Genomic DNA, 25,177 nt, shown 5'->3' with positions numbered 1-25,177 from the left:
AGGACTGTGTGGGCGTGAGGAGGACACTGACCACCTCTGTACTGGAAAGGGACAGCCCAGGGCAGAGGGCAGCGTTCTGGAGAAGGACAGGTGAGGGAGGTGGTGAGGGGTGAAGGGGTTGTACCCTCCCCCATTACAGTGCTCCTGTGGTCGGAACTTGGATCCTCATGGGGCAGTGCCAGGAAAGGAGGACAGAGACCCCACCTAGACCACAATAACTGTCTGCCGAGAGACTACCCCCTGTGGTCAGTTTGCACCTCGGGAAGAAGCCCTAGTGGTGAGCAAAGCCTACTGAGGACAGAGCTAAGTCGAATGCCTTTCGGAGGCTGTGGACCCATGTGGAGGAGCCATGTAGGTGAGGAGTCACCAGGAGAGGGAGGATGCTCACTGAAGGGGAGGAGCCTCCATTAGGGGAGGAGCTTCTGTGACGGGAAGCCTCAGTGAAGGGGAAGAGGATCAGTGAAGGGAGGAGCCTCAGTGAAGGGAGGAGCCTCAGTGAAAGGAGGAGCCTCAGTGAAAGGAGGAGCCTCAGTGAAGGGAGGAGCCCAGCAAGGAGGAAGAGCCTCAGGGAAAGGAGGAGCCTCAGTGAAGGGAGGAGCCTCAGTGAAGGGAGGAGCCTCTGTGAAAGGAGGAGCCTCAGTGAAGGGGAGGAGCCTCAGTGAAGGGAGGAGCCTCAGTGAAAGGAGGAGCCTCAGTGAAGGGAGGAGCCTCAGTGAAGGGAGGAGCCTCAGAGAAGGGAGGAGCCTCTGTAAAAGGAGGAGCCTCAGTGAAAGGAGGAGCCTCAGTGAAGGGAGGAGCCTCAGTGAAAGGAGGAGCCTCAGTGAAGGGGAGGAGCCTCCAGGAGGGGAGGAGCCTCAGTAAAAGGAGGAGTCTCAGTGAGGGGGAGGAGCCTCCAGGAGGGGGCCTCAGTGAAGGGGAGGAGCCTCAGTGAGGAGGAGGAGGAGGAGCTGAGGTGAGGAGGAGCCTAGATAGGAATGATATTTTTGTTGTCTTATTTCTGTGGCTAATAATAGGTATTAACTACTTATAACAAAAAAATGGATTAAGATACAAATCTAACCATGTGAAGTGATAACATTTATTATGGTTTATCCAAGTGTTAGAATATAATTCAGTAAAAAGAATCTTTATGCCTGAAGCTGGTTTGGCTCAGTGGATAGAGCGTTGGCCTGCAGACTGAAGGGTCCTGGGTTCAATTCTGGTCAAGGGCACATGCCTGGGTTGCGGGCTCGGTCCCCAGTGGGGGATGTGCAGGAGGCAGCCGATCAATGCTTCTCTCTCATCATTGATGTTTCCAACCCTCTTTCCCTCTCCCTTCCTCTCTAAATCAATAAAAATATATTAAAAATAAAACAAAACACCTGAGACAATTCTTATTAAAAAAAAGTAGACTCTATGACTTTAAGCCCTCATGCACTAACTGCAGTTCATAAGCAGGCTCTGGGCCAGGCAGTGCCAAGCGTGACGGCAGCTCTGCCTGTGGCAGCAGTGAGGACGGTGAGAGCAGCCTGTCGGCAGGCTGGGCTGGGTGCAGGCTCCCGGACTTACTGGTCTGGGGTCTTGGAAAGATTAGACTCAATTCCTGGTCAGTAAATGGAAACTATGTGGTACTCACTATGGAGAATGAGGCGTCAATGAGCAAACACCTACAAATCATACTCATTGACAATGTTAATTACAAACCCACACTAAAAACCAGTCTAGCCGAAGCTGGTGTGGCTCAGTGGATAGAGCATCGGCCTGCGGACTGAAGGGTCCCGGGTTCGATTCCGGTCAAGGGCATGTGCCTGGGTTGCGGGCACATCCCCGGTGGGGGATGTGCGGGGGGCGGCTGGTTGATGTTTCTCTCTCATCGATGTTTCTGACTATCTCTCTCCCTTCCTCTCTGTAAAAAATCAATAAAATATATTTTAAAAAAAAAACAAAAAACAACAAAAAAAAACCCCAGTCTATTATTTTCAAATTTTTGTAACAAACATATTCTTTTTATAGTCAGGAAAAGAAGTTGTCTATGGGAAGAGACGAAACCTCCGCTAGGGCATAAAGTGGTAGGAACTTACAGGACTCACGCATCAGAGGGAAGAAGTGAGCTAAGGAGAGGACTGCTCCTTCACTGTGTATATCTCCAATATGGTCATGTGCTTGTCAGTGAGAAGGAAGACAGACACAAAATAAACATCAACTTACTGGCTTCCTCAGGAAGAAGATAGACAAGGCTCCCACTAAGGGCATGTCTCCAATCAGCGGTTCCAGGATCACTCGCATTGTGCCATGAATCTAAGTGCAAACGGAAACCAAGACATGTAACAGCCAGTCACTGATGCAGGATGGAGACGCAGGCGACCCAGTGCTGCACCAGGTAGGACCTGCAGAAAAATACTTAACTTCAAAGAAATTCTCGGTTAATAAAAGCTTCGCCACTTTCTTTTCAAAGAGAGCATGGAAAATTTTAGAGGACTGAAATAAAAAAAACCTTACCTGTATACTTTGCACACCGGCTCTACAAAAATATCGCTTGATCTCCAAATCAATCTCACAATTTCCTACAAAACTAGCAAAGAAAAAGTTCTGTATTACATTCTCCTCATCACCACAGACCTGCAAGGCATATAATCTGACTAAAGCAATAAACAGTAAAGTGATCAGCACAGGCTGCAGGCACAGCTGCCCCGTGGCGTGGCGGGCCGCTTCCCTGCCGGGCAGCAGACACACCTCCTGGGAGGCCTCCTGCAGACCAAGGGTTTGCTACCAATGCCCCTCCAACGTGCAGGCCAGAGCAGCACCTTGATGGAATGTGGTTTTCATTTGCTTGTTTAAAACAATAAAGTGAAGATTATCTGCTCCCCAGTCCCGAGAGAACTAACAGAGCTCATGGACTTTGTCGTGAAGATTAGGAACGCAGCCCCGGCCGGTGTGGCTCAGTGGACAGAGCGTCGGCCTGCAGACCAAAGGGTCCCGGGTTCGATTCCGGTCAAGGGCATGTGCCTGGGTTGCAGGCTCCTCCCCAGCCTGAACCCTAGTTGGGGCTCGTGCAGGAGGCAACCAACTGATGTGTTTCTCTAAACACATCAATGTTTCTCCCTGTCTTTCCCTCTCCCTTCCACTCTCCCTAAAAAATCAATGGAAAATACCCTCGGGTGAGGATAAAAAGATTAGAAACGTATAAAACCGTATCTGTTTGGGGCATCATTTTTCTCACTGATTAAGACATTTCGGCCTGGACAGCGTGGCTCATTGGTTAAGTGCTGACCTATGAACCTCCAGGTCATGGGTTCGACTTCTGGCCAGAGCACATGCCCAGGTGGCGGGCTGGATCCCCAGTGAGGGGCGTGCAGGAGGCAGCCGATCAATGTTTCTCATCATTGACGCATCTATCTCTCTTTTTCTCTCCCTTCCTCTCTGAAATAAAAAAAATACTTTAAAAAAAAGACATTTCAATCATTAATATGAAAAACATGAATGAGTGTGATGTGGAATGTAAGACTTGCATCTGTGTTTTCTGTTGTTGCTGTTTTTTCTTAGTCCTCACCTGAGGCTATTTTTCCCACTGACTTTTAAAGAGAGTGGAAAGGAGGGAGAGAGAGAAAGAGAGAGAGAAACATGGATGTGAAAAAGACAAATTGATTGGTTGCCTCCCACACATGCCCTGACCAGGGCTGGGGATCAAATCTGCAACCCAGGTACATGCCCTTGACTGGGAATCGAACCTGTGACCCTTCCAGCGCAGGCCAATGCTCTAACCACTAAACACACTGTCCAGGGCTTGCATTTGTTTTTTTAAAAAAACCATGAAATGGCAGCTACCTTTTGGGTGGAATCTGTATGAATTGACCCCCAACCCTGGGCTCCAGATGCAGGAGGTCTCGCCCTGCCTGAGAGCGTCTGCCGGAGGCCCGCTGAGCAGTGCACAGTGTCTAAGCGCCCGAGCACAACATCTGGTTCTTCATCAAGATTTCAGTCAAACCCACCGACATCAGGTATATTCACCTACGGGAACAGCTACGTGACACTGTACGCCATTAACTAGGACACAAGTAGGACACAAATGAAAACTTACCTAATCTGAAGGTCCAAAATAATTTGTCTTTTGTCCACATTTTCAGTGTATACCTTGACACCATTGATCCTGAGGGGCTGGAGCAAGAAGTGGCTTATTTTCAATGCAGGGACGGTAAAAACACAAACAACACAACAACCAAATGGCAAAACACCCAGGCGGCACCGAGATGAGGAGACACGCTCTGGCACCGGCCACGGGAATCACAACTCTGCCCTCGTGGTGCACCGATCGGTTCGCCATCAGCGAGTTACTTCACCTGTTCCTCAAATGCGGACAAGGTTACCGTGAAACCACAGACATGAGGAATGTGGCCGCAGGTTCGAATACCTGTCCAGACCACGTACCTGGGTTGTGGGTTCGCTCCCCGGCCCTGTCGGGGAAAGTTCGGGAGTTCTATATGTGTCTCTCTCATATAGAAGTTTCTCACCACCCCCCCTCCACTGTCTCTGAAAAACAATGGAAAAAATATCCTCAGGTGAGGATTAACAAAACAAAACAATGTATATACCTTAATTCAAAAATACTTTTTGCTTAAGAACATGCTGTCATTGGTGCCGATGGACTTGCTTGACTTAGGGTTGACACAAACCTTCAATTTGTAAAAAAAACTCACACTACCTGCAAAGTGCAATAAAGCAAAGAGCAATACAGTGATGTATGCCTGTAACATTGTTCCAGTAACAACGCCTACCTATCCCTTCACCTGTGTGACTAAGGTGATGCCTACAAGACTGGCACTGGAGTCTTTACTTGTTTTAAACAACTTGAGGGTAAATACCTCATGCCTGTTGTCAACTTCTGAACCTTCAGTGTGAGTTCACATGTCAAACTCCTTTCCAACAGAACGGATTGTTGAAAACTGTGCAAAGGTAATTCTGACAGAAGAGTGTGGGGAGAAAGACACGCTGGAACTAAGGGAAGTCCCCCCAGGGGACCTGAACTGGCCAAAAGGCCGCCTGGGACAGGTGAGGGCAGGTGAGGACCCCTGACAGACCAGGCGAGGGCACCACGTGCGAGGCAGAACCTGGAGTGGCTGCACAACCCGCCCCAGACCATCCAGGGAAGTAACGTGTCTTTTTAGTTTCCACAGCGATCTGACTGCGCACACACGTAAGGGTACTTAGGAAGAAACTGACCTGCTGGCCCACGTCGACCCTCGTGAAGCTGAAGGTGCTAAGGTGGGCGTTTGCTCCCCGCACAGCTGGCTCTATGGTTTCTCGAAACAACTTCTCTATAAACTGGCAAATGAAAGGCCACATATGTTTTACAGTCTGAAAGGAAAAAGAACTCATGTAAGACAAAACATTTTAATACACATTGCACTTAAGTCATGGTAAAAATTATGCCCCTTCAGCTTATCAGAATTTCTAAAAATTAAAGGGAGGGCCTTTTTATTATGCAAAAATCAATACAATTTTAAATTTTAAAATGTATCACAACAATAAACTACTAATTAACCATATATTGCAGGAATTAGTTATTCTCAGCACATTTAATGATTGCTAAAAAAAATCAGAAAACCCTGTGGTTTCAACTCATTGCTAAATAAACTGCTAAAACTGTAGAGATTTTAATAAACATGAATGAGTTTTCCTCAGTGATGGACTACCTTCCTGTGCTGCAAGGTGACCCCTGCCTGCACAGCTCTGAGGATATTACATAAAGTGTGAGGGGTGCCCTAGCCGGTTTGGCTCAGTAGATAGAGCACTGACCTGCGGACCAAAGGGTCTCAGGTTCAATGCTGGTTGGGGGCACATGCCTGGGTTGCAGCTCAGTCCAACCTGAAGGAGGCAGCCAATCAATAGTTCCCTCTCATCACTGATGTTTCTATCTCTCTCTTCCTCTCCCTTCCTCTCTGAAATAAATAAAAATATATTTTAAAAAAATGTGAGGGGACAGAGATTCACTTCAAACTAGACTGATCTAAAAACAGAAGCTTTATAAAAAAAATTAGATAATTATCTATTACTAGAATTCTTGGGAGTTTTTCATTCTTCATAATAATGTTTCCAACATTTTTGTGTACGACTATCATAAAATAGACCTGAGCAGTGGATGGACGATGGGGAAAGAAGACAGAAGACCAAGATGCGACTATGAATAGCTTATTACTTTTCTCACGTCTAAGACAGTTTTCACTGTTTAGAAAAGGAAAGTAACGTCTCATTTATGACTGAGCTCTTTTGGGAGCAGAAGCCAAATCCAAAGGAGTTCACACAGTGTCACTCTCCCAACTCCCAAATATGGAGGGTGCGTCCCGCCCCAGCCCCACTGCAGCGGGAATGGGACACTGCTCTTACCTTATTTAGCCATTCTGCTCTTTCCGTGTCTGGGAAGTGAACCTAAGAGGAAAGCACAGGGATGTGACTGACTCGTCACGTAGGCACGGATGTTCTCACTGCAGGCCTGCTGTTTACATAAAGCCTCTTTAAACACCCTGCCCTGAAGCCTGGAGAATGGCCTCGGAGGAGACACTGGCCGTGGGGCACTCTGATTTATATTCTAAGAACAGCCTGAAGCAGAAGCGTGGAATGTCAGCAAATGCCCCAGGCCCTCCCCACAGCCTTGCTGTCCAGAGGAATGTGCGTGGGTACCTGGACCTTCCCAACAAGCATTTCAAATGGAGCCCTTTCTACAGGATCGCTTTCCCATGGGGCTCAGCACTGTCCCGTGTTCCACAGACCTAGACCAAAGCCTTCAAAACCCCACCTTCCCTCTGCCTTCCTTTGGTCCACCCCAGCCACAGGCATGCTGCTGTTGCCCACGTCTCACTCCCTTTGGCCCCAGGCTGGGACGGGGAACCGGGGGCGGGTGGCAGTGGATGTGGCCCCTTTGGTGGGGGGGGCAGAGGGCGGCTCCCTCCTCAGGGCCGGTGGCCAACCTCCCACACCCCGTCCCTCCCCTTGGGAAGCAGGCCCAGATCCGCCTAGCCCTGATTGGCCCTGATTGCCAGCCAGGCCTAGGGACCACACCCGTGCACAAATTCGTGCACCGGGCCTCTAGTATTACTATAATTACTGTTTGGGCGCTACTGTAAAAGTCAACCCAAGTCTACAACCTCAGCACAGTGTCAGGGTAGTTTGTGGTGCTGTCACTGCACACTAAACATTATCACAGGGAGATACTGTTTGACCACCTCTGCCTCAGGTACAGAGAACAGGGCCACTGGACAAGAGGGCCCAAAAGGCAGTCCATGACATCAGTTCCAGAAAACATAAACTGCTACTCTACTTCGTAAAGAAATATCCCAAATGTCAAGAGCCCTTTGATAGAATTACAGAAAGATGAGTTTAATCTGCCATGAAAGCCTTCCTTTTACCTGTTTTCAGATCCTTTTCTTCTCCAAAAATCCTATCCTATATAATAAAGAGCTAATATGCAAATGGCCATCATGCCCTCACGCCATCACGGCTCAGACACTCAACACTGAAGAGAGAGGAATGGGGACCAGCCACCTGCGGCCGGGAGAGGGACAAGCCGCCCGCCCTGTGGTCCCGGGCGCCTGCAGCTGCGTCTGCACCTGTGGCCTGGGAGAGGGACAAGCTGTGCACCCCGTGGTCCCGGGTGCCAGCGCCTGTGCCTATGCCTGCGGCCCAGGAGAAGGACAAGCCGCCCGCCCCGCGGTCCCGGGAGCCAGCACCTACGCCTGCAGCCCAGAAGAGGGCCAAGCCACCCGCCCCGTGGTCCTGGGCACATGCAGCCAGCTCGCCCACGGTCCCCTGCAGCTGCAGCCAGCCTGGGTGAAGCCATCCCGGGTCCTGGGTGCCTGCGGCCAGCCAGAGGGAGGGAATCCTGGGTTCTGGGTGTGGGGCGAGGCAGAGGCGGTTAGGGCAATCAGGCCAGCAGGGGAGCAGTTAGGGGTGATCAGGCAGGCAGGCAGAGATGGTTAGGGGCGATCAGGCCAGCAGGGGAGCCGTTAGGGGCGATCAGGCAAGCAGGCAGAGATGGTTAGGGGCAATCAGGCCAGCAGGGGAGCAAACAGAGGTAGTTAGGGGTGATCAGGGAGGTAGGCAGGCAAGCGGTTAGGAGCCAACGGTCCTGGATTGTGAGAGGCAGTCAAATATCCCCCGAGGGGTCCAGGATTGGAGAGGGTGCAGGCTGGGCTGAGGGACGCCCCCCAGCCCAGGCACAAATTTCGTGCACCAGGCCTCTAGTCCTATCTAATAAAAGACAAACATGGTAATTAGCCGTACATCCGCTACCCTTCCCATTGGCTAATCAGGGCGATATGCAAATTAACTGCCAGCCAAGATGGCGGCCATCAGCCAGGCAGCTTGAAGCTAACATGAGGCTTGCTTGCTTCAGTGACGGAGCACTCCAACGTTCCCCGCCTGCCTTGCCGGCCTCTGAGCTTGCAGTTTGAAACATTGTTACAAATACAGAAGCTAAACAAAACCCCAGAAACCTGCTTTTAGCCAGCCGGGATCTCAGAGCTGGAGTTGATACAGTGTTTCGATTATAGAACCCAAACAAACCAGATACCTGCTTTCAGCAGCAGAGGCCTCAGAGCTGGAGCCAGAGCTGAAGCTGGCCCAGAATAAAAAAAGAAAGAAAAAAAGGAGCAGTTGGGAGCTTCAGTCACCCCCAGCCTGAAAACAGCCCTCAGCCCCTCACCCAGACTGGCCAGGCACCCCAGTGGGGACCCCGACCCTGAAGGGTGTGTGACTAGCTTCAAACAGCCATCATCCCCTCACCCAGACTGGCCAAGCACCCCAGTGGGGACCCCCACCCTGATTCAGGACACCCTTCAGGGCAAACCAGCAGGCCCCCACCCGTGCACCAGCCCTCTATCCTATATAGTAAAAGGGTAATATGCCTCCCAGCACCGGGATCAGCGTGACAGGGGGCAGCGCCCAAACCCCCTGATCACCCTGCGGCTCTGTGTGTGACAGGGGGCGGGGCCACAACCTCCCTATCCGCCCTGCTCTGTTCGTGACAGGGGAAGGCACCCCAACCCCCTGATCAGCCCTGTTCTGTGCCTGATAGGCGGGAGTTCCCCAACCCCCTCATCACCCTGCGGCTCTGTGTATGACAGGGTGCGGTGCCCCAACCCCCTGATCAGCCCTGCTCTATGTGTGACAGGGTGCGGCGCCCCAACCCCCACCCCCCCCCCACGGGCCCTGCTCTGTGTGTGACGGGGTAGAGCCATAACCCCCCATCGGCCCTGCCCTGAGTGTGAGAGTGGCGGCGCCCCAACCCCCTGATCGGCCCTGCTCTGTGGGTGATAGAGGGTGGCGCCCCAACCCCCACCCCCCCACGGGCCCTGCTCTGTGTGTGATGGGGTAGAGCCATAATCTCCCCATCGGCCCTGCCCTGAGTGTGACAGTTTCGGCGCCCCAACCCCCTGATCGGCCCTGCTCTGTGGGTGATAGAGGGCGGCGCCCCAACCCCCTGATCTACCCTGCTCTGTGTGTGACGGGGGGGGTGTCCTAACTCCCCTATCGGCCCTACTCTGTGAGTGACAGGGGGGAGCTCCTCAACCCCCTGATCGGCCCTGCTCTGTGTGTGACGGGGGGATCTCCCCAACCCCCTGATCGACCCTTTTCCGTGCATGACAGGGTACGGAGCCCCAACCCCCCTGATGGGCCCTGCTCTGTGCGTGACAGGGGGTGGCGCTGCAACCTCCCCATTGACCCTGCCTTGAGTGTGACAGGGGGCGGTGCCCCAACCCCCCAATCGGCCCTACCCTGAGCGTGACTGAGGGTGGCATCGCAACCTCCCGATCCGCCCTGCTCTGTGTATGACAGGGGGCGGCGCCCCAACTCCCCAATCGGCCCTGCTCTGAGCCCGACCAGGGGCTGCACCTAGGGATTGGGCCTGCCCTCTGCCACCCGGGAGCAGGCCTAAGCCAGCAGGTCGTTATCTCCCAAGGGGTCCCAGACTGCGAGAGGGCACAGGCCGGGCTGAGAGACCCCCCCTCTCCCCCCCGAGTGCACAAATTTTTGTGCACCGGGCCTCTAGTACTATTAAATAACAGAATATGTCCATGTTTACCTTATCCCCAATAAACAACTGAAAAACCATGTGAAAACAATGGCTGTTCCTGAGTCTGCAGCTCATTGGTTTTTGCAGACACATCAACATATTTCTCTCCAGTACGAACAATCACTCCACCCATGATCAACGGGTCAATCTTAACTTCCAATTTCAGTATTTGGCTTTTGCTTAGGAAGCTCTACAGGACCATTTTTAATTCAGAACAAGGCTTCTTCCTCCAGTGATGCAGTGGTCACTGCATGGCATGCTCCCCGGGGACACTTGTCGCATTAAAAAGGGTACTGTTTTCAGCCAGCAAACTGATCAGGTTGGACGGGAGGGTGCGGTCATGTCATTCAGGCTTTTCACTGTAATGGAACGCTTTCTATAGAGATTTGTGCTGGACAGCTATTCGGGGTTCCTTCAAGATTTGTGCTGCTCTCAACAATTCCTTTCCTACTTGCTCTAGTTTATTCTGTTGGATGCAGTAGAAGAAAGAGCAGTGAATGCCCTAGTGCCCTTTGATAGCGCTCGACTGAACAGGTGGTCTCACAAGTCTGGCAAACGGCTGACCACAGATGTGCTGAAGCATCACACCTGCTGGGGGAGCCCAGACACTGCCAGGGGAGCCTGGACACTGCTGGGGAGGGGGACTGGACACTGTCAGGGGAGCCTGGACACGGCTGGGGGGGTCATCTCCTTAGGCAGCGTCAGTCATACCGTACTGGAAGAGCAGCCTTGGTTTCTCTGAAGAACTGGGTTCTTATTCACTTCTGAAAGCCCATAACCGGTATGCTAAGTGCTGTGCCTCACACAGAGAAAGCTTTGACTGACCCAGATTTTCTACCCACTTCAAATCCAAGCAAGGCTCATAGACTGGGTCTTGTCTGGGAACCCACATGCAGAAACTGTGTGTGCAAACCAGCTTAGAGACCAAACCATTAGGTTGTCAACAGGGTCCAGGAACCATGAAGGTTAAAGTCATGGCATCAGGTGGTCAGTAAGGCTGAGCTCTTCAAAGCCTCTCGTGTAAAAGGGGCAGAAGAAGACGTGGGAAGGCTGACCAGAGACCGGCTTCCTGGAAGACCAGCGAGGGCAACGAGTCTTCACACCCAACTGTACTGTGTGAAATACTAAAAGTAGTGACCATTTTCTGAGTGTACTGCAGGCATGTGCAGGTTCTGTCGCGTCCATTATCTGAGCTCACTCATTCTCACAATGTACACACAGGAACTAACAGTATCCACAATTCACAGGATACCTGCTCAGTGACAGAATGGGGATGAAGGCCGGCCTTGTGTACCCGTGCTCTCGGCCACTTTGTTACTGAGCCCGTGGCAAGGCTGTGGATACAGACAGTCCACAGAGCCCACCACGTTCTCACAGGACACGCCAATCAAAGAGCGAAGCCTGAAACTCAGATGGCATGCCTTAAATTGTACGAGGTTCTGGTGACAGCCAGAAGTAGGAAATTTTGTGTTTAATAGTGATCTATTTATCTAGACTCTAGAGGTTAAATATAGTACAAGTCCTGAAATAGCTGAAAAAGCCCAGCAAACATAATAGCAATTCACATTAAACCACTGTTATCAGACCCAATATTTCATCCAAGACTAAGAGAAGGATGTAAAGACTGGTTTTACTTAATATTCCCACTCCTTCACATGAAAGAGCTATGATAACTAAACAGTAATAGCAAAATTCCATATGCATTCACCCTGGGACCCAGCAATCCCATTTCTAAGAATTTATCCTAGAAACAGACTGGCAGAAATATGAAATGACGTGTGTGCAGCGCCATTTGTAATAGCAAAGGCCAGAAATGACCAAGCAGCCACAACAGTGGACCGGTTGAACAAGCTGTTATGCACACACACACAACGAAGTACTGCCAGCAGCGAAAGGAATGAGGAAGGCTTCCATCATCACACTTGCAGGATTATTTGGATAACGCTATGGGATAATTTCCAGGGCCTGTTTTAAAGTGAAAATACAAGATGGAGAAAACCATATACAATTGGCTATACCATTCATGTCACAAGAGGGGAAGAGGGTGTGTGTGTGTGTGTGTATTAATACACTAGCATGCTTGTAATTTTTTAAAATAAAAAATTAACGAAAACTTTAAAAAACTGTTTACCTTGGGGAGGGAGAGGACATGGTAGAAGAGACAAGTATGTAAGTTAGGGAATGGAACCTAGTCGGCCTTCAACTCATATAAGTTTTGAAGCGCCAAAGACAGAGCATATGGAAACTGAAGAAAGTAAATCTGTTACCAAACCTTAATTCTGTTCAACTATGTTTAAAATCAAGTTCTCACTAATATATACGCATAAACATCAGCTTACGTTCCACAAAACAGAATTTAAAACAGTAAAAACATCACAAAGACTGGGATATACAGGAGAAATAGAAAATGTTTCTAAATCATATAGGAATGCATGAACACTTATCACTTAGTTTCAAATATTAATCTTTCAACTAAAAAAAGAAACAAAACCCCCCACTAAATCTCCCTTGTAAGTCCACTTATAAAACAAGTTTTCATATTTATTTATATTGGCTCCACAAAATAGAAGTAATCAGTTTGATTGTTCAAGTTTTGATTATATTTAAGAGTTGACACTACCCAAGAAATCTTTTAAATCTTATCTTTAAGAAGAACAAAGGCATATTTGGGATTCTAATATGTTGATATTACCAAAGTTGTTTTGCTTAGAAAAAATTAATTAAATATGCAAAGACAGAACATTAACTGTATGCCAGGAACTCTACGTGCAATATCTTGTTTCATCCTCACAACAACCCTCTGAACAATTAGCGGCTCATCTAATAGATAAGGAAATAAATCTGTTCAGTCACAGGGGGACTAAGTGGACCAGACCCGAGGCCCTCAGGCCCCTGTTAAACCATGCTGAGGTAAAAGGATGAGACACACTTACACCTAAGTAATATTTTCTGATGAAATCATGTTTCCCATTTCTCAACATTAAAAAATAATATGGGGTAACATTTAAAATTAAATAAAGGAACTGTCTTTTTTCACACAGCACCCCCCTGAAAACGATGTCAACAGCACTTGTGTGGACTTAACTGAGCACCTCCAGCTACAGGCAGGACAGCAGGTCTGTCACGGGGCGTGGGCAGCCTTTAAAAACCTCCCTGCAGCATGAATTGTGCTGTCCAGGCATTCCTTCATCAACAAAATCTAGAACAAGGCAATCCATGTCTGAGAAAATATGAAGATACATTATCCCTTACACCTGAAGCATTAACGATTTAATACTTTTAAAAGAAAAATGGATAAAATGATCACTTTAGAAACCAAATGTCATTAAACCTCACGTAATAAACTGGTCTATCAATATCAAGTTCATTTATTCGTATTCTTCCTTGTTCCAAGAAGGAGTTGAGCTCTGCTCACGTCTGCATGGGTCTTTAGGTGCTCATCCAAGAAAAATAAACAAAGAGCTGGTTTTGCTCAGAGGTTAGAGTGTGGGCCCAAGGACTGAAGGGTCTCGGGTTCCATCCCATCGAGGGCACAAACCTCCGTTACAGGCTTGATCCCTGGTGCCTGGAGGCGCATGTGCGGAAGGCAGCCAATCGATGTGTCTCTCTCACATCTATATTTCTCGCTGTCTCTCCCCTTCCCTTCCACTCTCTCTAAAAATCAATGTTAGAAATTCCTCAGGTGAAGATTAACCAAAAAAACAAACGAACACCAACTTCTTAGTGGAACAATGATCAGCTCCCTGGGGAAGAATTCTTTCACTATCCTGGGGAGAAGGAAAGAGGAATTCAATTCACCTGGTACAGCAATTTTAACTGTGTCCTCTGAGGCTGGGGATAGGGTCCCAACTAACACAGTCCCACCTGTCAGCTGGGCCTGAGGCCCTCCAGGTTCAGGGGCTCTGCCTCACCCGCCACCCAGAGCACCTGAGGGGGATTGCCCCCTCATCATCAATCCCAAACACCAACCCTCCTACGCCACAAAGTGAGTTATACACAGGTCAACACACTGACTTATGGAGCAGGGTGTGCTGCCACTGCTCACTGCTCCCCTGGTTGCAAGTCTCATGGGGTCCCTCAGAGTTCAGGACATGCATCCTAAAGATAGGGGAAGAAGCAGGGGAAGGGAATGGCATGGGCGTGCTCCCCAGAAGGAGAGCACGTGCTGGGTCCTTTGGAGGGTTTTTCTCTCTTGCAGACGGGGATCTTAGGGGAGGTTTCGGGCAGTGTTGCAGCAGAAGATTCATCAGTTTTCCAGGGGTGCTCTTTCAGGGTCGTGGTCTCTACTGATTGATCAGTGCCAGGGCAGGGCCTCGTGAGTCACTGCAGCTGGTCCTGGTGTTGCCCACCTGATTCTGCTGCGTTTCTGGGCCTGGAACTGAAATGCCACTGAGGCCTAGATGCTGTCTCTAGGGAGGTGACCTCTGTACCCGCTGCAATTGCTGGGCCAGCGTGTTCAGCTGCCTGCTGTTGCCCCATGCCTCTGGTCCTGGTTCACGGGCCTGCCTCAGATCAGCGAGACACCTACAGCTCCCCACACCGGTGCTTCCCACGCACACAGACACAGGTAGCACTAGGTGTGTGGCCTGCTGAGATAAGCTGGAGGGGACCTGGAGAAACTCATTACAATTTCTTCACATTGTGTAATTATGTGTATTAAATAATGACATTGGCCAAAACCCTTAAATAAAAGGATTTTTTAAAATTTTAACACTAAGCCATGGGCACTGTGCATGCTACCTCTTTGTGGCACACAGGGGAGAGCTCTGAGCATGCCCACAGGTTCGCTGTTACAGAGTATCAGGAGCAAAGGACTCAAACGTAAATTGGTACCAACATAAATTTGTGCCCTCTGACCTTTTTATACTTAAACTTCTTTACCCATTTCCCACAGGAGTAAGATAAGCCATCCCTCTCTTTCCTCAAAATCCCCAATCCCAGTCTGCCCCTCTCACCTTTCCACAGCTTCAGGGCACAAGGAAAGTGAAAAAACAGGGTCAAGAAATCTCAATACCGTGTTTTTCCCTAAGATACTGGGATGCTTTCTCCTAGCAGCTACTTCTATAAAGAAGAAAGTATTCAAGGTTTAAAGGGTAGGAGACAATGTCTCTCTCAGAACCTGCCAATCCTGGAATAAAATGTTAACAGATGGTCAAATTACTGCTTTGTATGGCAAAAAGAAATTACACAAAATAACTAGGTGTCTCTATTTCAAGTCTACATAAAAGTAGACAATCAATTCAAAGAGTAAATAAAGCAATTAATCTTCTTCAAAATCCAGTTATCATTTTCTCAATGGTTTGTGACAGCCTCACCATAATTCTGATTGCTCTGTACCTTGAAGACACAGCACCAACCATGGGAACAAAGACCTTGAATACAGTGCCAGTGCTGCAAATCCGTCTGTGTAAAGGGTTTTCCTACCAGCAACACTTTCGAAACTCCTAGGTGCCTTTTATGTGAGAAAAAAACAAGAAATTGCACTAGGGAATCTGAAGAAGCACTGACATCCCTGCAGTCTTGTCTGAGGCCACAGGTAGTGACCACGATCCCTCCCCTTTATATACTGACCACAAAGCTCCCAGTCAGGGTACATTTGATGCTTTCTTCTGTCATCTCAAACTAACCGTTCAAAATCAGAACCGGCTGCTGACGGAGAGCTGGCTGAGAGCGTGCCGGCCACAGACGCCACCACGGACGCGAGGCCCCTTCTGGCTCAGGGCGGCAGGAGCGGCGGGGGGAGCATTTAGGTGCTGCTTCTGGCAAACACTTGTTTGAAGTGTGCTCAACTTAAATAATTCACTACTGTCTCTTTGTTATATGATGACCCCACCTATTTTTCTAAATTGGGAAAGAGTAAAATGAAAATTTAAAACTAGGGCGTATTTATTCCAGCATATCTCCCATAAGTAACAAAGCTGTCTGAATGATCTGACAAGCAATTATTTCTAGTTCTCTAAAAGAATGGACACTTCTAAGGAATTCTATGGAGGCCTTCTATAATTTCAGATAATGTATCTGCTATGTTAGATGTTGCCGGGAGCCGGTCCATCCTTGCTGTTTCAAGGGACCTGGCATATATGGCATACTGTTCTTAATATGTTTGCTCACCTTCTTGGCACTACGTGTTTTAACCAAGGTCTCTGAGAAAGGTTGTTTCCCCAGGTAGGGATTTTCCCCTGAAGTTAGGGAGGGAATAAAACCTCTTAACTAAGTGCCAGGTGATTAATTAATCACTTTAACTACGAACAATCATGCTTAAGCTACATAATCTTTACTCCCTGGAATGGAGATAAGAAACGCCCTAACCTTTGAAATAGAGATTGATAGGATTGGAATCAGCTGGTATAAATACAGATGTAAGAAGACAGAACTCACACAGAACTAGAGACAGAAGAACTTCGCTGGAGAGAACATGGCAAAAGATCCTGGACTGAACCTGACTACAGAAATGGGCAAGAGAACCTGACTAGAACCTGGTGACTGAACCTGGCTGGAGAACCTGGACAGAACCTGGCTGGAGAACCTAGCAAGAGAACATGGACACAGAACCTGGCTGGAGAACCTAGAGAGGGAACATGGACACAGAACCTGGCTGGAGAACTTGGCGAGGGAACATGGACACGGAACCTGGCTGGAGAACCTGGAGAACCTAGCAAGAGAACATGGACACAGAACCTGGCTGGAGATCCTAAGCAGAACCTCTCTGGAGATCCAGACCAGAACTTGGCTGGAGATCCTGGCTAGAGATCCTGGCTAGGCTGTTGATCAACTGAACGCTGCCTCCATGTCATTCCTTCTTTGCCGACTCCGTCCACACCTTTGGGGACCCCTGGACCTGCTGGGGTTGGACCCCGGCAAGATGTACTCTATGTTAGATGGATGGGTGTCCATTTGTTTTTGAAGGGTGGTTCAAGTTTCAGTGTATGTGTGGAAGGAGCTTAAGCCAGGACTAACATTCAATGCACCGTAAACACAGGGACACATCCTAACTTTACCTGACAGAACCATCAACATCCCTTTATCACAATACTAAGGTCAAGAGACTTACTTATGCCGAAACCGGTTTGGCTCAGTGGATGGAGCGTCGGCCTGCAGAATGAAAGGTCCCAGGTTCGATTCCGATCAAGGGCATGTACCTGGGTTGCGGGCACATCCCCAGTGGGAGATGTGCAGGAGGCGGCTGATAGATGTTTCTCTCTCATCTAACTCTCTATCTCTCTCCCTTCCTCTCTGTAGAAAATCAATAAAATATTTTTTTTTTTTTAAAAAAGAGACTTACTTACTACCTTACTAAAGATGCATGTCTACAGATATTTTTCTAAGACTGGAAGCATATTTTTAAAATTCTAAAGTCATCTAGACATTCTGTAACTGCTAAAAGAAAGAAAATTCATATAATTATTTGACAGTCTTGATTTAAAGGTGAGGTTCTGGCATGAGCTTCATCTATCTCACAAATTAAAATGAGTCCAAGAATAGGAAACATGCCTTCTCATCTCCTTTACTGAAACACGTAAGACAATCTGGTCATTTGTCATTTTAAATCCAAATCAAATGCTACTATTCAAATTTCCATACTTATGTTTTAACTGGAACGAACTAAAATAGTGATTTTAAACCTTCTTCATCTCATGATATACATAAGCAAATCACTAAAATTCTGTGGCACACTGAAAAACATACTTTTTGCCAATCTGACAAAAAAAATAGGTATCATTTTGATTGATTTACAAAAGAATAATAGTAATTACCTACCCTTTTGGCTCCAAAAAATAAAAAAGTAAGGTGCCTACACTTGTATAAGGATTTCTGGGACCAAGAATTAACCAATTAGATGCAACCTTATTATGTGATGTGACCAATAAGATGCAACACTATTATATGACTTTCATATTTATGGTTCAAGACAGGGCATTCACACCAGACAGTTATTGTTGTGTTGGCTGTTGTCATTTTTTAATTTGACAATCTCAGGGAAAAAGGTCAGTGCCCTTTTGGTCAGGTATGCATTTTAAAATTCCTGGAGCACATTGGTTGAAAATTGCAGGAATACAAGACAGATGTGTAATTGTAGCACTGAAGTAATTACATATGTTCTGTATATTGTGTGAAATTAATCCAGCTTTGTTCTACTATAAAGAATAGAAACTACGTATATGAGACTGAAGTCGGGGTTAAAATCCTCTAGCATTACAGAACCAACGGGAATACCAAACACCTACATGGATTCAGAAGTCACATGTTTCAAATTTTACAGTGAAATTTTTCATTTTTAAGAAATCAGTTTAGTACTGAATGGTTTGGCTCAGTAGGTAGAGCACTGACCTGTGGACTGAAGGGCCCTGGGTTTGATTCCGGTCAAGGGCACATGCCTGGGTTGTAAGCTCAATCCCCTGTAGGGGGCCAACGTGAGGAAGCCCATCAATGATTCTCTCTCATCATTGGTGTTTCTCTCTCTCTCCCTCTCCTTTCCTCTCTGAAATCAATAAAAAAATATTTTTAAAAAATCAGTTTGTATGATATTTGTAAGAGCTTAACATTTATCCTCACACACAGACAGTAAATATCTCAAGACTTTTAAGAATTAAGTCAGAGAAATTTGCCAACTTAAAATCTACCTGTGTCCGGCTGCCGTGGCTCGGTGGTTGAGCCTCAACCCAAGAACCAAGAGGTCACCAGTTCGATTCTGATCAGGGCACATGCCCGGGTTGTGGGGGACATGCAGGAGGCAGCCGGTGAAAGTTGATGTTTCTCTCTCATCGATGTTTCTATCCCTCTCCCTTCCTCTCTCTCTAAAAATCAATAAAAAGATATTTTTTTAAAAATCTACTTGTTTCTCCTTTTATTTGTATACATGAAGAACAATAGGTAACCAGGCATTTTAAAACATTAGGACTTTTTCCTGAATATAATCATTTACCTTTACTGGATTTTGGGAACAAGATTTCAGTGCATACCCCTTGATGTTGATTTGTCATTAACTGTAATCATACAATACATCACAGCCAGGAGGCAGACATGGCATCCACCGATGGCCACATCTGACACAATGACAGCACAGCATCGCAGCAGGGAGACGACCACCATCCATCCACCTGTCAGTTAACATCTCTCACTGTCGATCGTCTATCTCTCTACCATCCCTCTGTCATCTGTTTATCAAACAAGCAAAGTCACAAAGACCACAGACTACCTGACTCATTTCATGGCATGTCCAGAACAGGAACGTCTATAAGACAGAAAGTGACTCAGCAGTTGTCCAGGGCTGCTGTGAGAAATGTGAAGGGAATGGGCAGTGAGTGTAGCAGGAATGGATGGAGTCTTTGGGAAGATACAAATGTTCTAAAATTAGATTCTGGTAATAATTACAGTCTTGTGGATATACTGAAAACAGTAAGCACAGCTCTGCAGACTTCTTGGTTTAGCCCACAGTGATGGATTTCAAACTTTTGGCCTCCCAAATTGTAATTTTTGGTTTTTGATAAAATTGATCAATTGGTGGTTTTTTGAGCCACCGAGTTGTGGTATTTTGTTACAGTGGACCTAGTGCAGGCAGTAAGCAAAGACAGGTTGTAATCTTTCCCCTTTTGCTCCATTCACTGTGAAATTACAATCTACAGGCAATTCCTTTGAAAACTCCTTTGTACACACAGCAAAGTTCACGCCCTTATTTCCCCCAATGTAAAACTAAAATCTGAGGTCCTGGCCGGGTGACTCAGCTGGTTGGAGTGTCACCTTGGACACCAAAAAGGTTTTGGGTTCGATTCCCCGTCAGGGCACATACCAAGGTTGCGGATTCGATCCCCAGTTGGGACGCATATGAGGCAATTGACTGATGTTTCCCTCTCACATTGATGTTTCTTTCTTTCTCCCCTGCCTCTCTCTGAAATCCATAAACATATCTTCAAGTGAGGATTTTTTAAAACTTAATTAAATTTTTAAAAACACAAAATCTGACTCAACTATTAAGTAAAAATCAACATTTTCTATTAGCTACTGGATAGATTTCAAAATCTTAATGTATGTGAAAAGAAACTAGAAGTGGTACTGTCATTTTTGTTTTGGATTACATTTGGGGTTTTGGTTTAAAAAACCCAGTCCTCATTAACTTAGAAAGTATTAACAGATCTTATGAATTCACTTGCCAGGTGTACCGGTTAATAATGGCAGAATTTGTAATCAAAGAAAACACGATAATTTCAAGAGAAACATCGTTAAGTGCTTTATTCAAAGTAATGCCCATCACTAGCTACACATTTCCCCCATCTTTCAGGTAATTTGTGGATTCCTCCCAATAGAACTTTTCTTGTTTTGAGGCAAACCATTCAGAGACCCAATTTTCCACTTCTTCATATGTTTTGAAGTGCTGCTCAGAAAGTGCGTGTGCCATCGATCGGGACAAGTGGTAATCTGAAGGAGCAAGGTCTGGTGAATACGGCGGGTGGGTTAATACTTCCCAGGCAAGATCTTTTAACGTGTCTTTAACTGGTTTTGAAGTGTGCGATGGTGCGTCATCAGAAGCAAAATTACTTTGCTGTGTCTTCTGGCCCATTCTGGTTGTTTCACGATCAAAGCGTGGTTCACATTGATTATTTGTTGTCGGTAGTGATCAGTACTAACGGTTTCACCTGGTTTTAGAAGCTCATACTACACCACACCTTCCTGATCCCACCAAACGCAGAGCATTGTCTTCTTTCCAAAGCGATTTGGCCTTGCAGTCGATGTTGATGGTTGACCTGGATCAACCCATGATTTTGTGCGTTTGGGATTCTCAAAATAAATCCACTTTTCATTGCCAGTCACAATTCGATGCAAAAAAGACTTTCTTTCATGCTGCTGAAGCAACATTTTACTGATGACTTTTCAGTTTTCCATTTGTCTTTCGTTCAGTTGATGTGGCACCCATTTTCCTTCCTTTAAAATCTTTCCCAGTGCTTGTAAACGATCGGAAATTGTTTGCTGAGCAACGTTTAATCTTTCTGCAAGTTGTTTTTGAGTTTGACACGCACCTTCATCCAATAATGCTTGTCATTGTTGGTTGTTATAATAATGTTATGGTCATAAGGAAACCCCTCTAATGTGTGGAAATAATTATTGTGTGAAATGATTAATGTGTGAAATGTTTGCTGTGTGAAGACCCCAATGCTCTGTAACTTCCAAAATGTGGTGAACGCCCCACTATCCTGATGTGAATGCCCTAAGCCCTTAAAGTGTAAACACCCTGCTCCTAACATAAGACACACCGTCTGGTCCACACTGATAAGACACAAGTTGTTTACCACCGGCTATATAAGACCAGATTTTCCCCAGTGGACGTCTCTTGCCCGATGAGAGGAGGACTCCATGTCGCTCCGTGAGACAAGCCCGACTGACTGCCCTGCTGTGTGAGCCTGACCCAACTGCGGCCGCCTGTCTGTCTCCATCTTCGTCGTCCGTCTTTCGGTGTGCACCGCCGGGTGGCCTTTGCTGGAGCCTAGGACCCACTAGGAATAGGTAAATAAACCTTGTATGATTGCATACTAATTCTGTCTGTGTGTTTATGTGTTCTGGTTCGGCTCGACATTTAAGTACCAGGGGATAGGCCATTATTGCTGACTCCTGGTCACCTGCGTTTGTCCCTAGACTAGACAGATAATTAATCAATTGGGGCATAATTGGGACATTGGTCTTCAAACTTTTTTGGTTGACCTGGACGTTCTTTGTCTTTCACATCGAAATCATCACTTTTAAAGCATTTAAACCAGCGTTCACAAGTATCTTGAGATGGAGCATGTTCACCATAAGCTTCCCGAAGTATACGATAACTTTTTCTTCAAAATAAAGTAATGAATTAAAACTTCCCGCAAATGCTCTTTTTTTGGCATGAAACTCGACATTTTTAAGCGTAAAAATATCTATGATGTTAACACCTTTAGCAAATTTGACATGTGAAGTTTTGAAGCTTGCTGTCAATACAACAAAATAGCATACATATCAGATTATATATATATATATATATATATATATATATATATATATCAACATCTGTGTAACTCCATCTATTGAAAAGAATCCGCATTATTAACTGGTACACCTAGTAAATGTTAACAGCACAAATACGCTTTCAGTAGGCAGTCATGGCAATAATGTGTAATAGCAGCAATGCAGGGCAGGAGCCGTGAGGTGGATAAGAGAAGCACGGGGAGCAGGAAGCTGGCAGCAACACCAGGAAACTCAGAGGGAGCACTCGGCAGGGAACACTAGCCTGGAGGCACCACTCCCAGCCCTGTGGCCCAGGGCCAGCTGGTCTAGCCTCAGAAGCTCACCCCGGGCAGGCTCATTTCAATGCCTATCTAATGAGAAGCAAGCTAAGGGTCTACAAGGTGTGACTGCCCAACAGGAGCACAGGCAGCAGGAAGGGGGCTCTCAGACAGAAACTTCCACCTAGCAGATGCAGAGCCGGCTCCCGAGTGTGCGCCAGTGCAGTGATGCCCTCAGGCGTGAGCCTGGTACCAGGCGGGAGCCTGTGCCTGTGGCACTGACGCTAGTCACGTGGACAGTTACTATCTTCTAGGCCAGCGGTTCTCAACCTCCCTAATGCCGCGACCCTTTAATACAGTTCCTCATGTTGTGATGACCCCCGATTTCATTGTTACCAATTGAACATAACTAAAGCATAGTGATTCATCACAAAAACAATATGTAATTATATATGTGTTTTCCGATGGTCTTAGGCGACCCCTGTGAAAGGGTCGTTCGACCCCCAAAGGGGCACGACGCACAGGTTGAGAACCGCTGTTCTAGGCCATCTGCAAAGTAGTTAGGACAGCGCTACTTCAGTGTGAGATATTTCTCCTGTTAATAAACTTCAATATCCAAACTCAGTGCAGAGGGAGAAAAGCTATTAAAGCTGTGAGTCTGCGTAGGAGGAATGCTTTTCTTCTAAAGATGACTTACATAAGAGGAGGTCTGGATATATCTACCCATTTTAACACCATACCATTCAAATCAGCCCTAGCTGGTTTGGCTCAGTGGATGGAGCATCAGCCTGTAGATTGAAGAGTCCCAGGTTCAATTCCCGTCAAGATCACATGCCTCCGTTGCAGGCTTGGTCTCCTGCAGGAGGCAACCAATGGATGTGTCTCTCTCACATCGATGTTTCTCTCAGTCTCTCCCCTCCCTTTCATTGTCTAACAATCAATGGAAAAAATATCGAGTGAGGATTAACAAAAAACAAACAAACACTGCCCTCCAAAGCTAGACTTCTGCTTATAAAATTATCATGCTACTCATGAGTTCAAAAATGGTTCCTATATCCTGGACAGATCTGAATACTATAAATACTAGTTCAAGCAAATAATCTTTCATAACTTGAAAGAGCAGAAAATTAAATATCTCAAACTCTATAGTTATATCTTTTCTGAGCATGGAATATCTAACAATCTTGTTCTGTGAGAGAGACACATCCATTGGTTGCCTCTTATAAGGTGGATAATACTGCAATAACAAAGTCATATTTCTAAAGAATGGCAATGTCCACATGTAATGCTTAATGAAGCTGGACATAACACACACATGCATGCATCCACATAAAGATTCAGAAAATTACCAATATGTTAACAATGCTTATTACTAGTTAGTGACTTTTTATTTTTCTCCAAAACTTGAAACATTCTATAATGAGCATACATTCTTCTGATACTGGGAAAAAGTGTTTTTAAAACCTGTCTAGCTATAACATAAGAAATAAAGAAAAATCCAACTGCATGTTCATTAAAAATAGAAAGATAAGGGGAACTTCACTAAGTGATTGAACAAACAAAAAATTCAAAAGCCCAGCTCTTATGGCAGGTTTACAAATACAAAAGAAAGCAAAAGAGCTCCCCTGGTCCATTTCCATGGTTATCACTAACTCTCAGTGTGTCCCCAGGCACAGAAACGCGTTAAAAAGGAAAATCCTGGCACACAGGGTGCTGCTACTGTGCATAGATACTGTCATCAGACAACCTTCTGTGCGCCACTAAAAACGCATCAGACAGCCCTGGCTGGTTGCTCAGTGGTTAGAGCATCAGCCGCAGACCGAAGGGTCTTGGGTTCGATACCCAGTCATGGGCAAATACCTCAGTTGCAGGTTACCCAGTCCTGGTTGGGGTGCGTGCGGGAGGCAACCATCTATGTGTCTCTCTCCCTCTCCACTCTCTCTAGAAATCAATGGGAAAAGTATCTTCGGGTGAGGATTTAAAAAAAAAAAAACATGAGGCCTGGCCAGCATGGCTCAGTGGTTGAGCATCGACCTATGAACCTGGAGGTCACAGTTTGATTCCTGGTTGGAGCACGTGCCTGGGTTGCGGGCTGGATCCCCAGTAGGGGCGTGCAGGAGGCAGCCAATCAATGATTCTCTCTCATCATTGATGTTTCTACTAATATCTCCCTCTCTCTCTCCCTTCCTCTCTGATATCAATCAAAAAAAAATTTTTTTTTTTTAAAAGCATGAAACAGGGAACTCAGGGCTCAGAGTCGTCCACATAGAGCAGTAATAAAGTGCCTTTCACAAAGGAGGCAAAGGTAGCAGGGCATGAAACTGGACTCTTATGCATAGCTAGATCTACAAGCCCAAGAAAAGATTTAATCCTCAGCAACAAAATCTGTTTTTATAATAGGCTGATTTAAAGAGTTGGGCTATTACCTTTGTAAGTGTATAAAATGCTCTAAATGTCATAATTTTTAAAATGAACACACCATTACATCAACTGAAAGGCCTAAGGTTTGTATTATTGCTAGCTGGTAAATTATGAGTTTAACACCTTGTCTTACTCATGCTGTGTCTCTAGCACCTATCACAATACCTGGAACATAGCAAGCGCCTAAAAAATGTTGGCTGAGTGAATAGATGAATCAAAGGGTGGTTTGATTTATTTAAGAAAAATAAATGAGGAAGAAAAATCAGCGGCAGAGGGAAAGACCAAGAGAAAACTTGTAAATAAAACATGTTAAGTGGAAAGGTATTTCCATGAACATTATTTGTGTAAGAACTATGCCCCACCCACTTCCAAAAGAACAGCAGGTGACTCTGTTTAAGGCCCAGGAGGAAAAAGTGTATCGGCAGGAAGGTGGCTGTGCCTCCAGATACCTCAACGATACAGAGCACAG

General features: G+C 46.4%; 1 protein-coding gene and 1 pseudogene across 2 annotated transcripts in view; both read right to left on the bottom strand.

Annotated features, from left to right (window-relative positions):
- ESYT2 (extended synaptotagmin 2) overlaps nucleotides 1–25,177 on the bottom strand; it is a 79,492-nt gene that overhangs the window by 46,925 nt on the left and 7,390 nt on the right. For both annotated transcript variants that reach the window (XM_036355260.1, XM_036355261.1), the window contains exons 2-6: nucleotides 6,361–6,402; nucleotides 5,197–5,331; nucleotides 4,058–4,134; nucleotides 2,479–2,551; nucleotides 2,188–2,277 (exon numbers count right to left, since the gene is read on the bottom strand). In XM_036355260.1, coding sequence (XP_036211153.1) covers nucleotides 2,188–2,277; nucleotides 2,479–2,551; nucleotides 4,058–4,134; nucleotides 5,197–5,331; nucleotides 6,361–6,402 — 417 coding nt within the window. The remainder of the gene's footprint in view (nucleotides 1–2,187; nucleotides 2,278–2,478; nucleotides 2,552–4,057; nucleotides 4,135–5,196; nucleotides 5,332–6,360; nucleotides 6,403–25,177) is intronic.
- Nucleotides 9,988–12,196, bottom strand: LOC118679071 (annotated as a pseudogene).

The sequence above is a fragment of the Myotis myotis genome, unplaced genomic scaffold (assembly GCF_014108235.1).
Source record: "Myotis myotis isolate mMyoMyo1 unplaced genomic scaffold, mMyoMyo1.p scaffold_m19_p_22, whole genome shotgun sequence".
NCBI lineage: Eukaryota > Metazoa > Chordata > Mammalia > Chiroptera > Vespertilionidae > Myotis > Myotis myotis.
The sequence above is the reverse complement of the archived record's forward strand: the minus strand, read 5'-3'. Positions and strand labels throughout refer to the sequence as shown.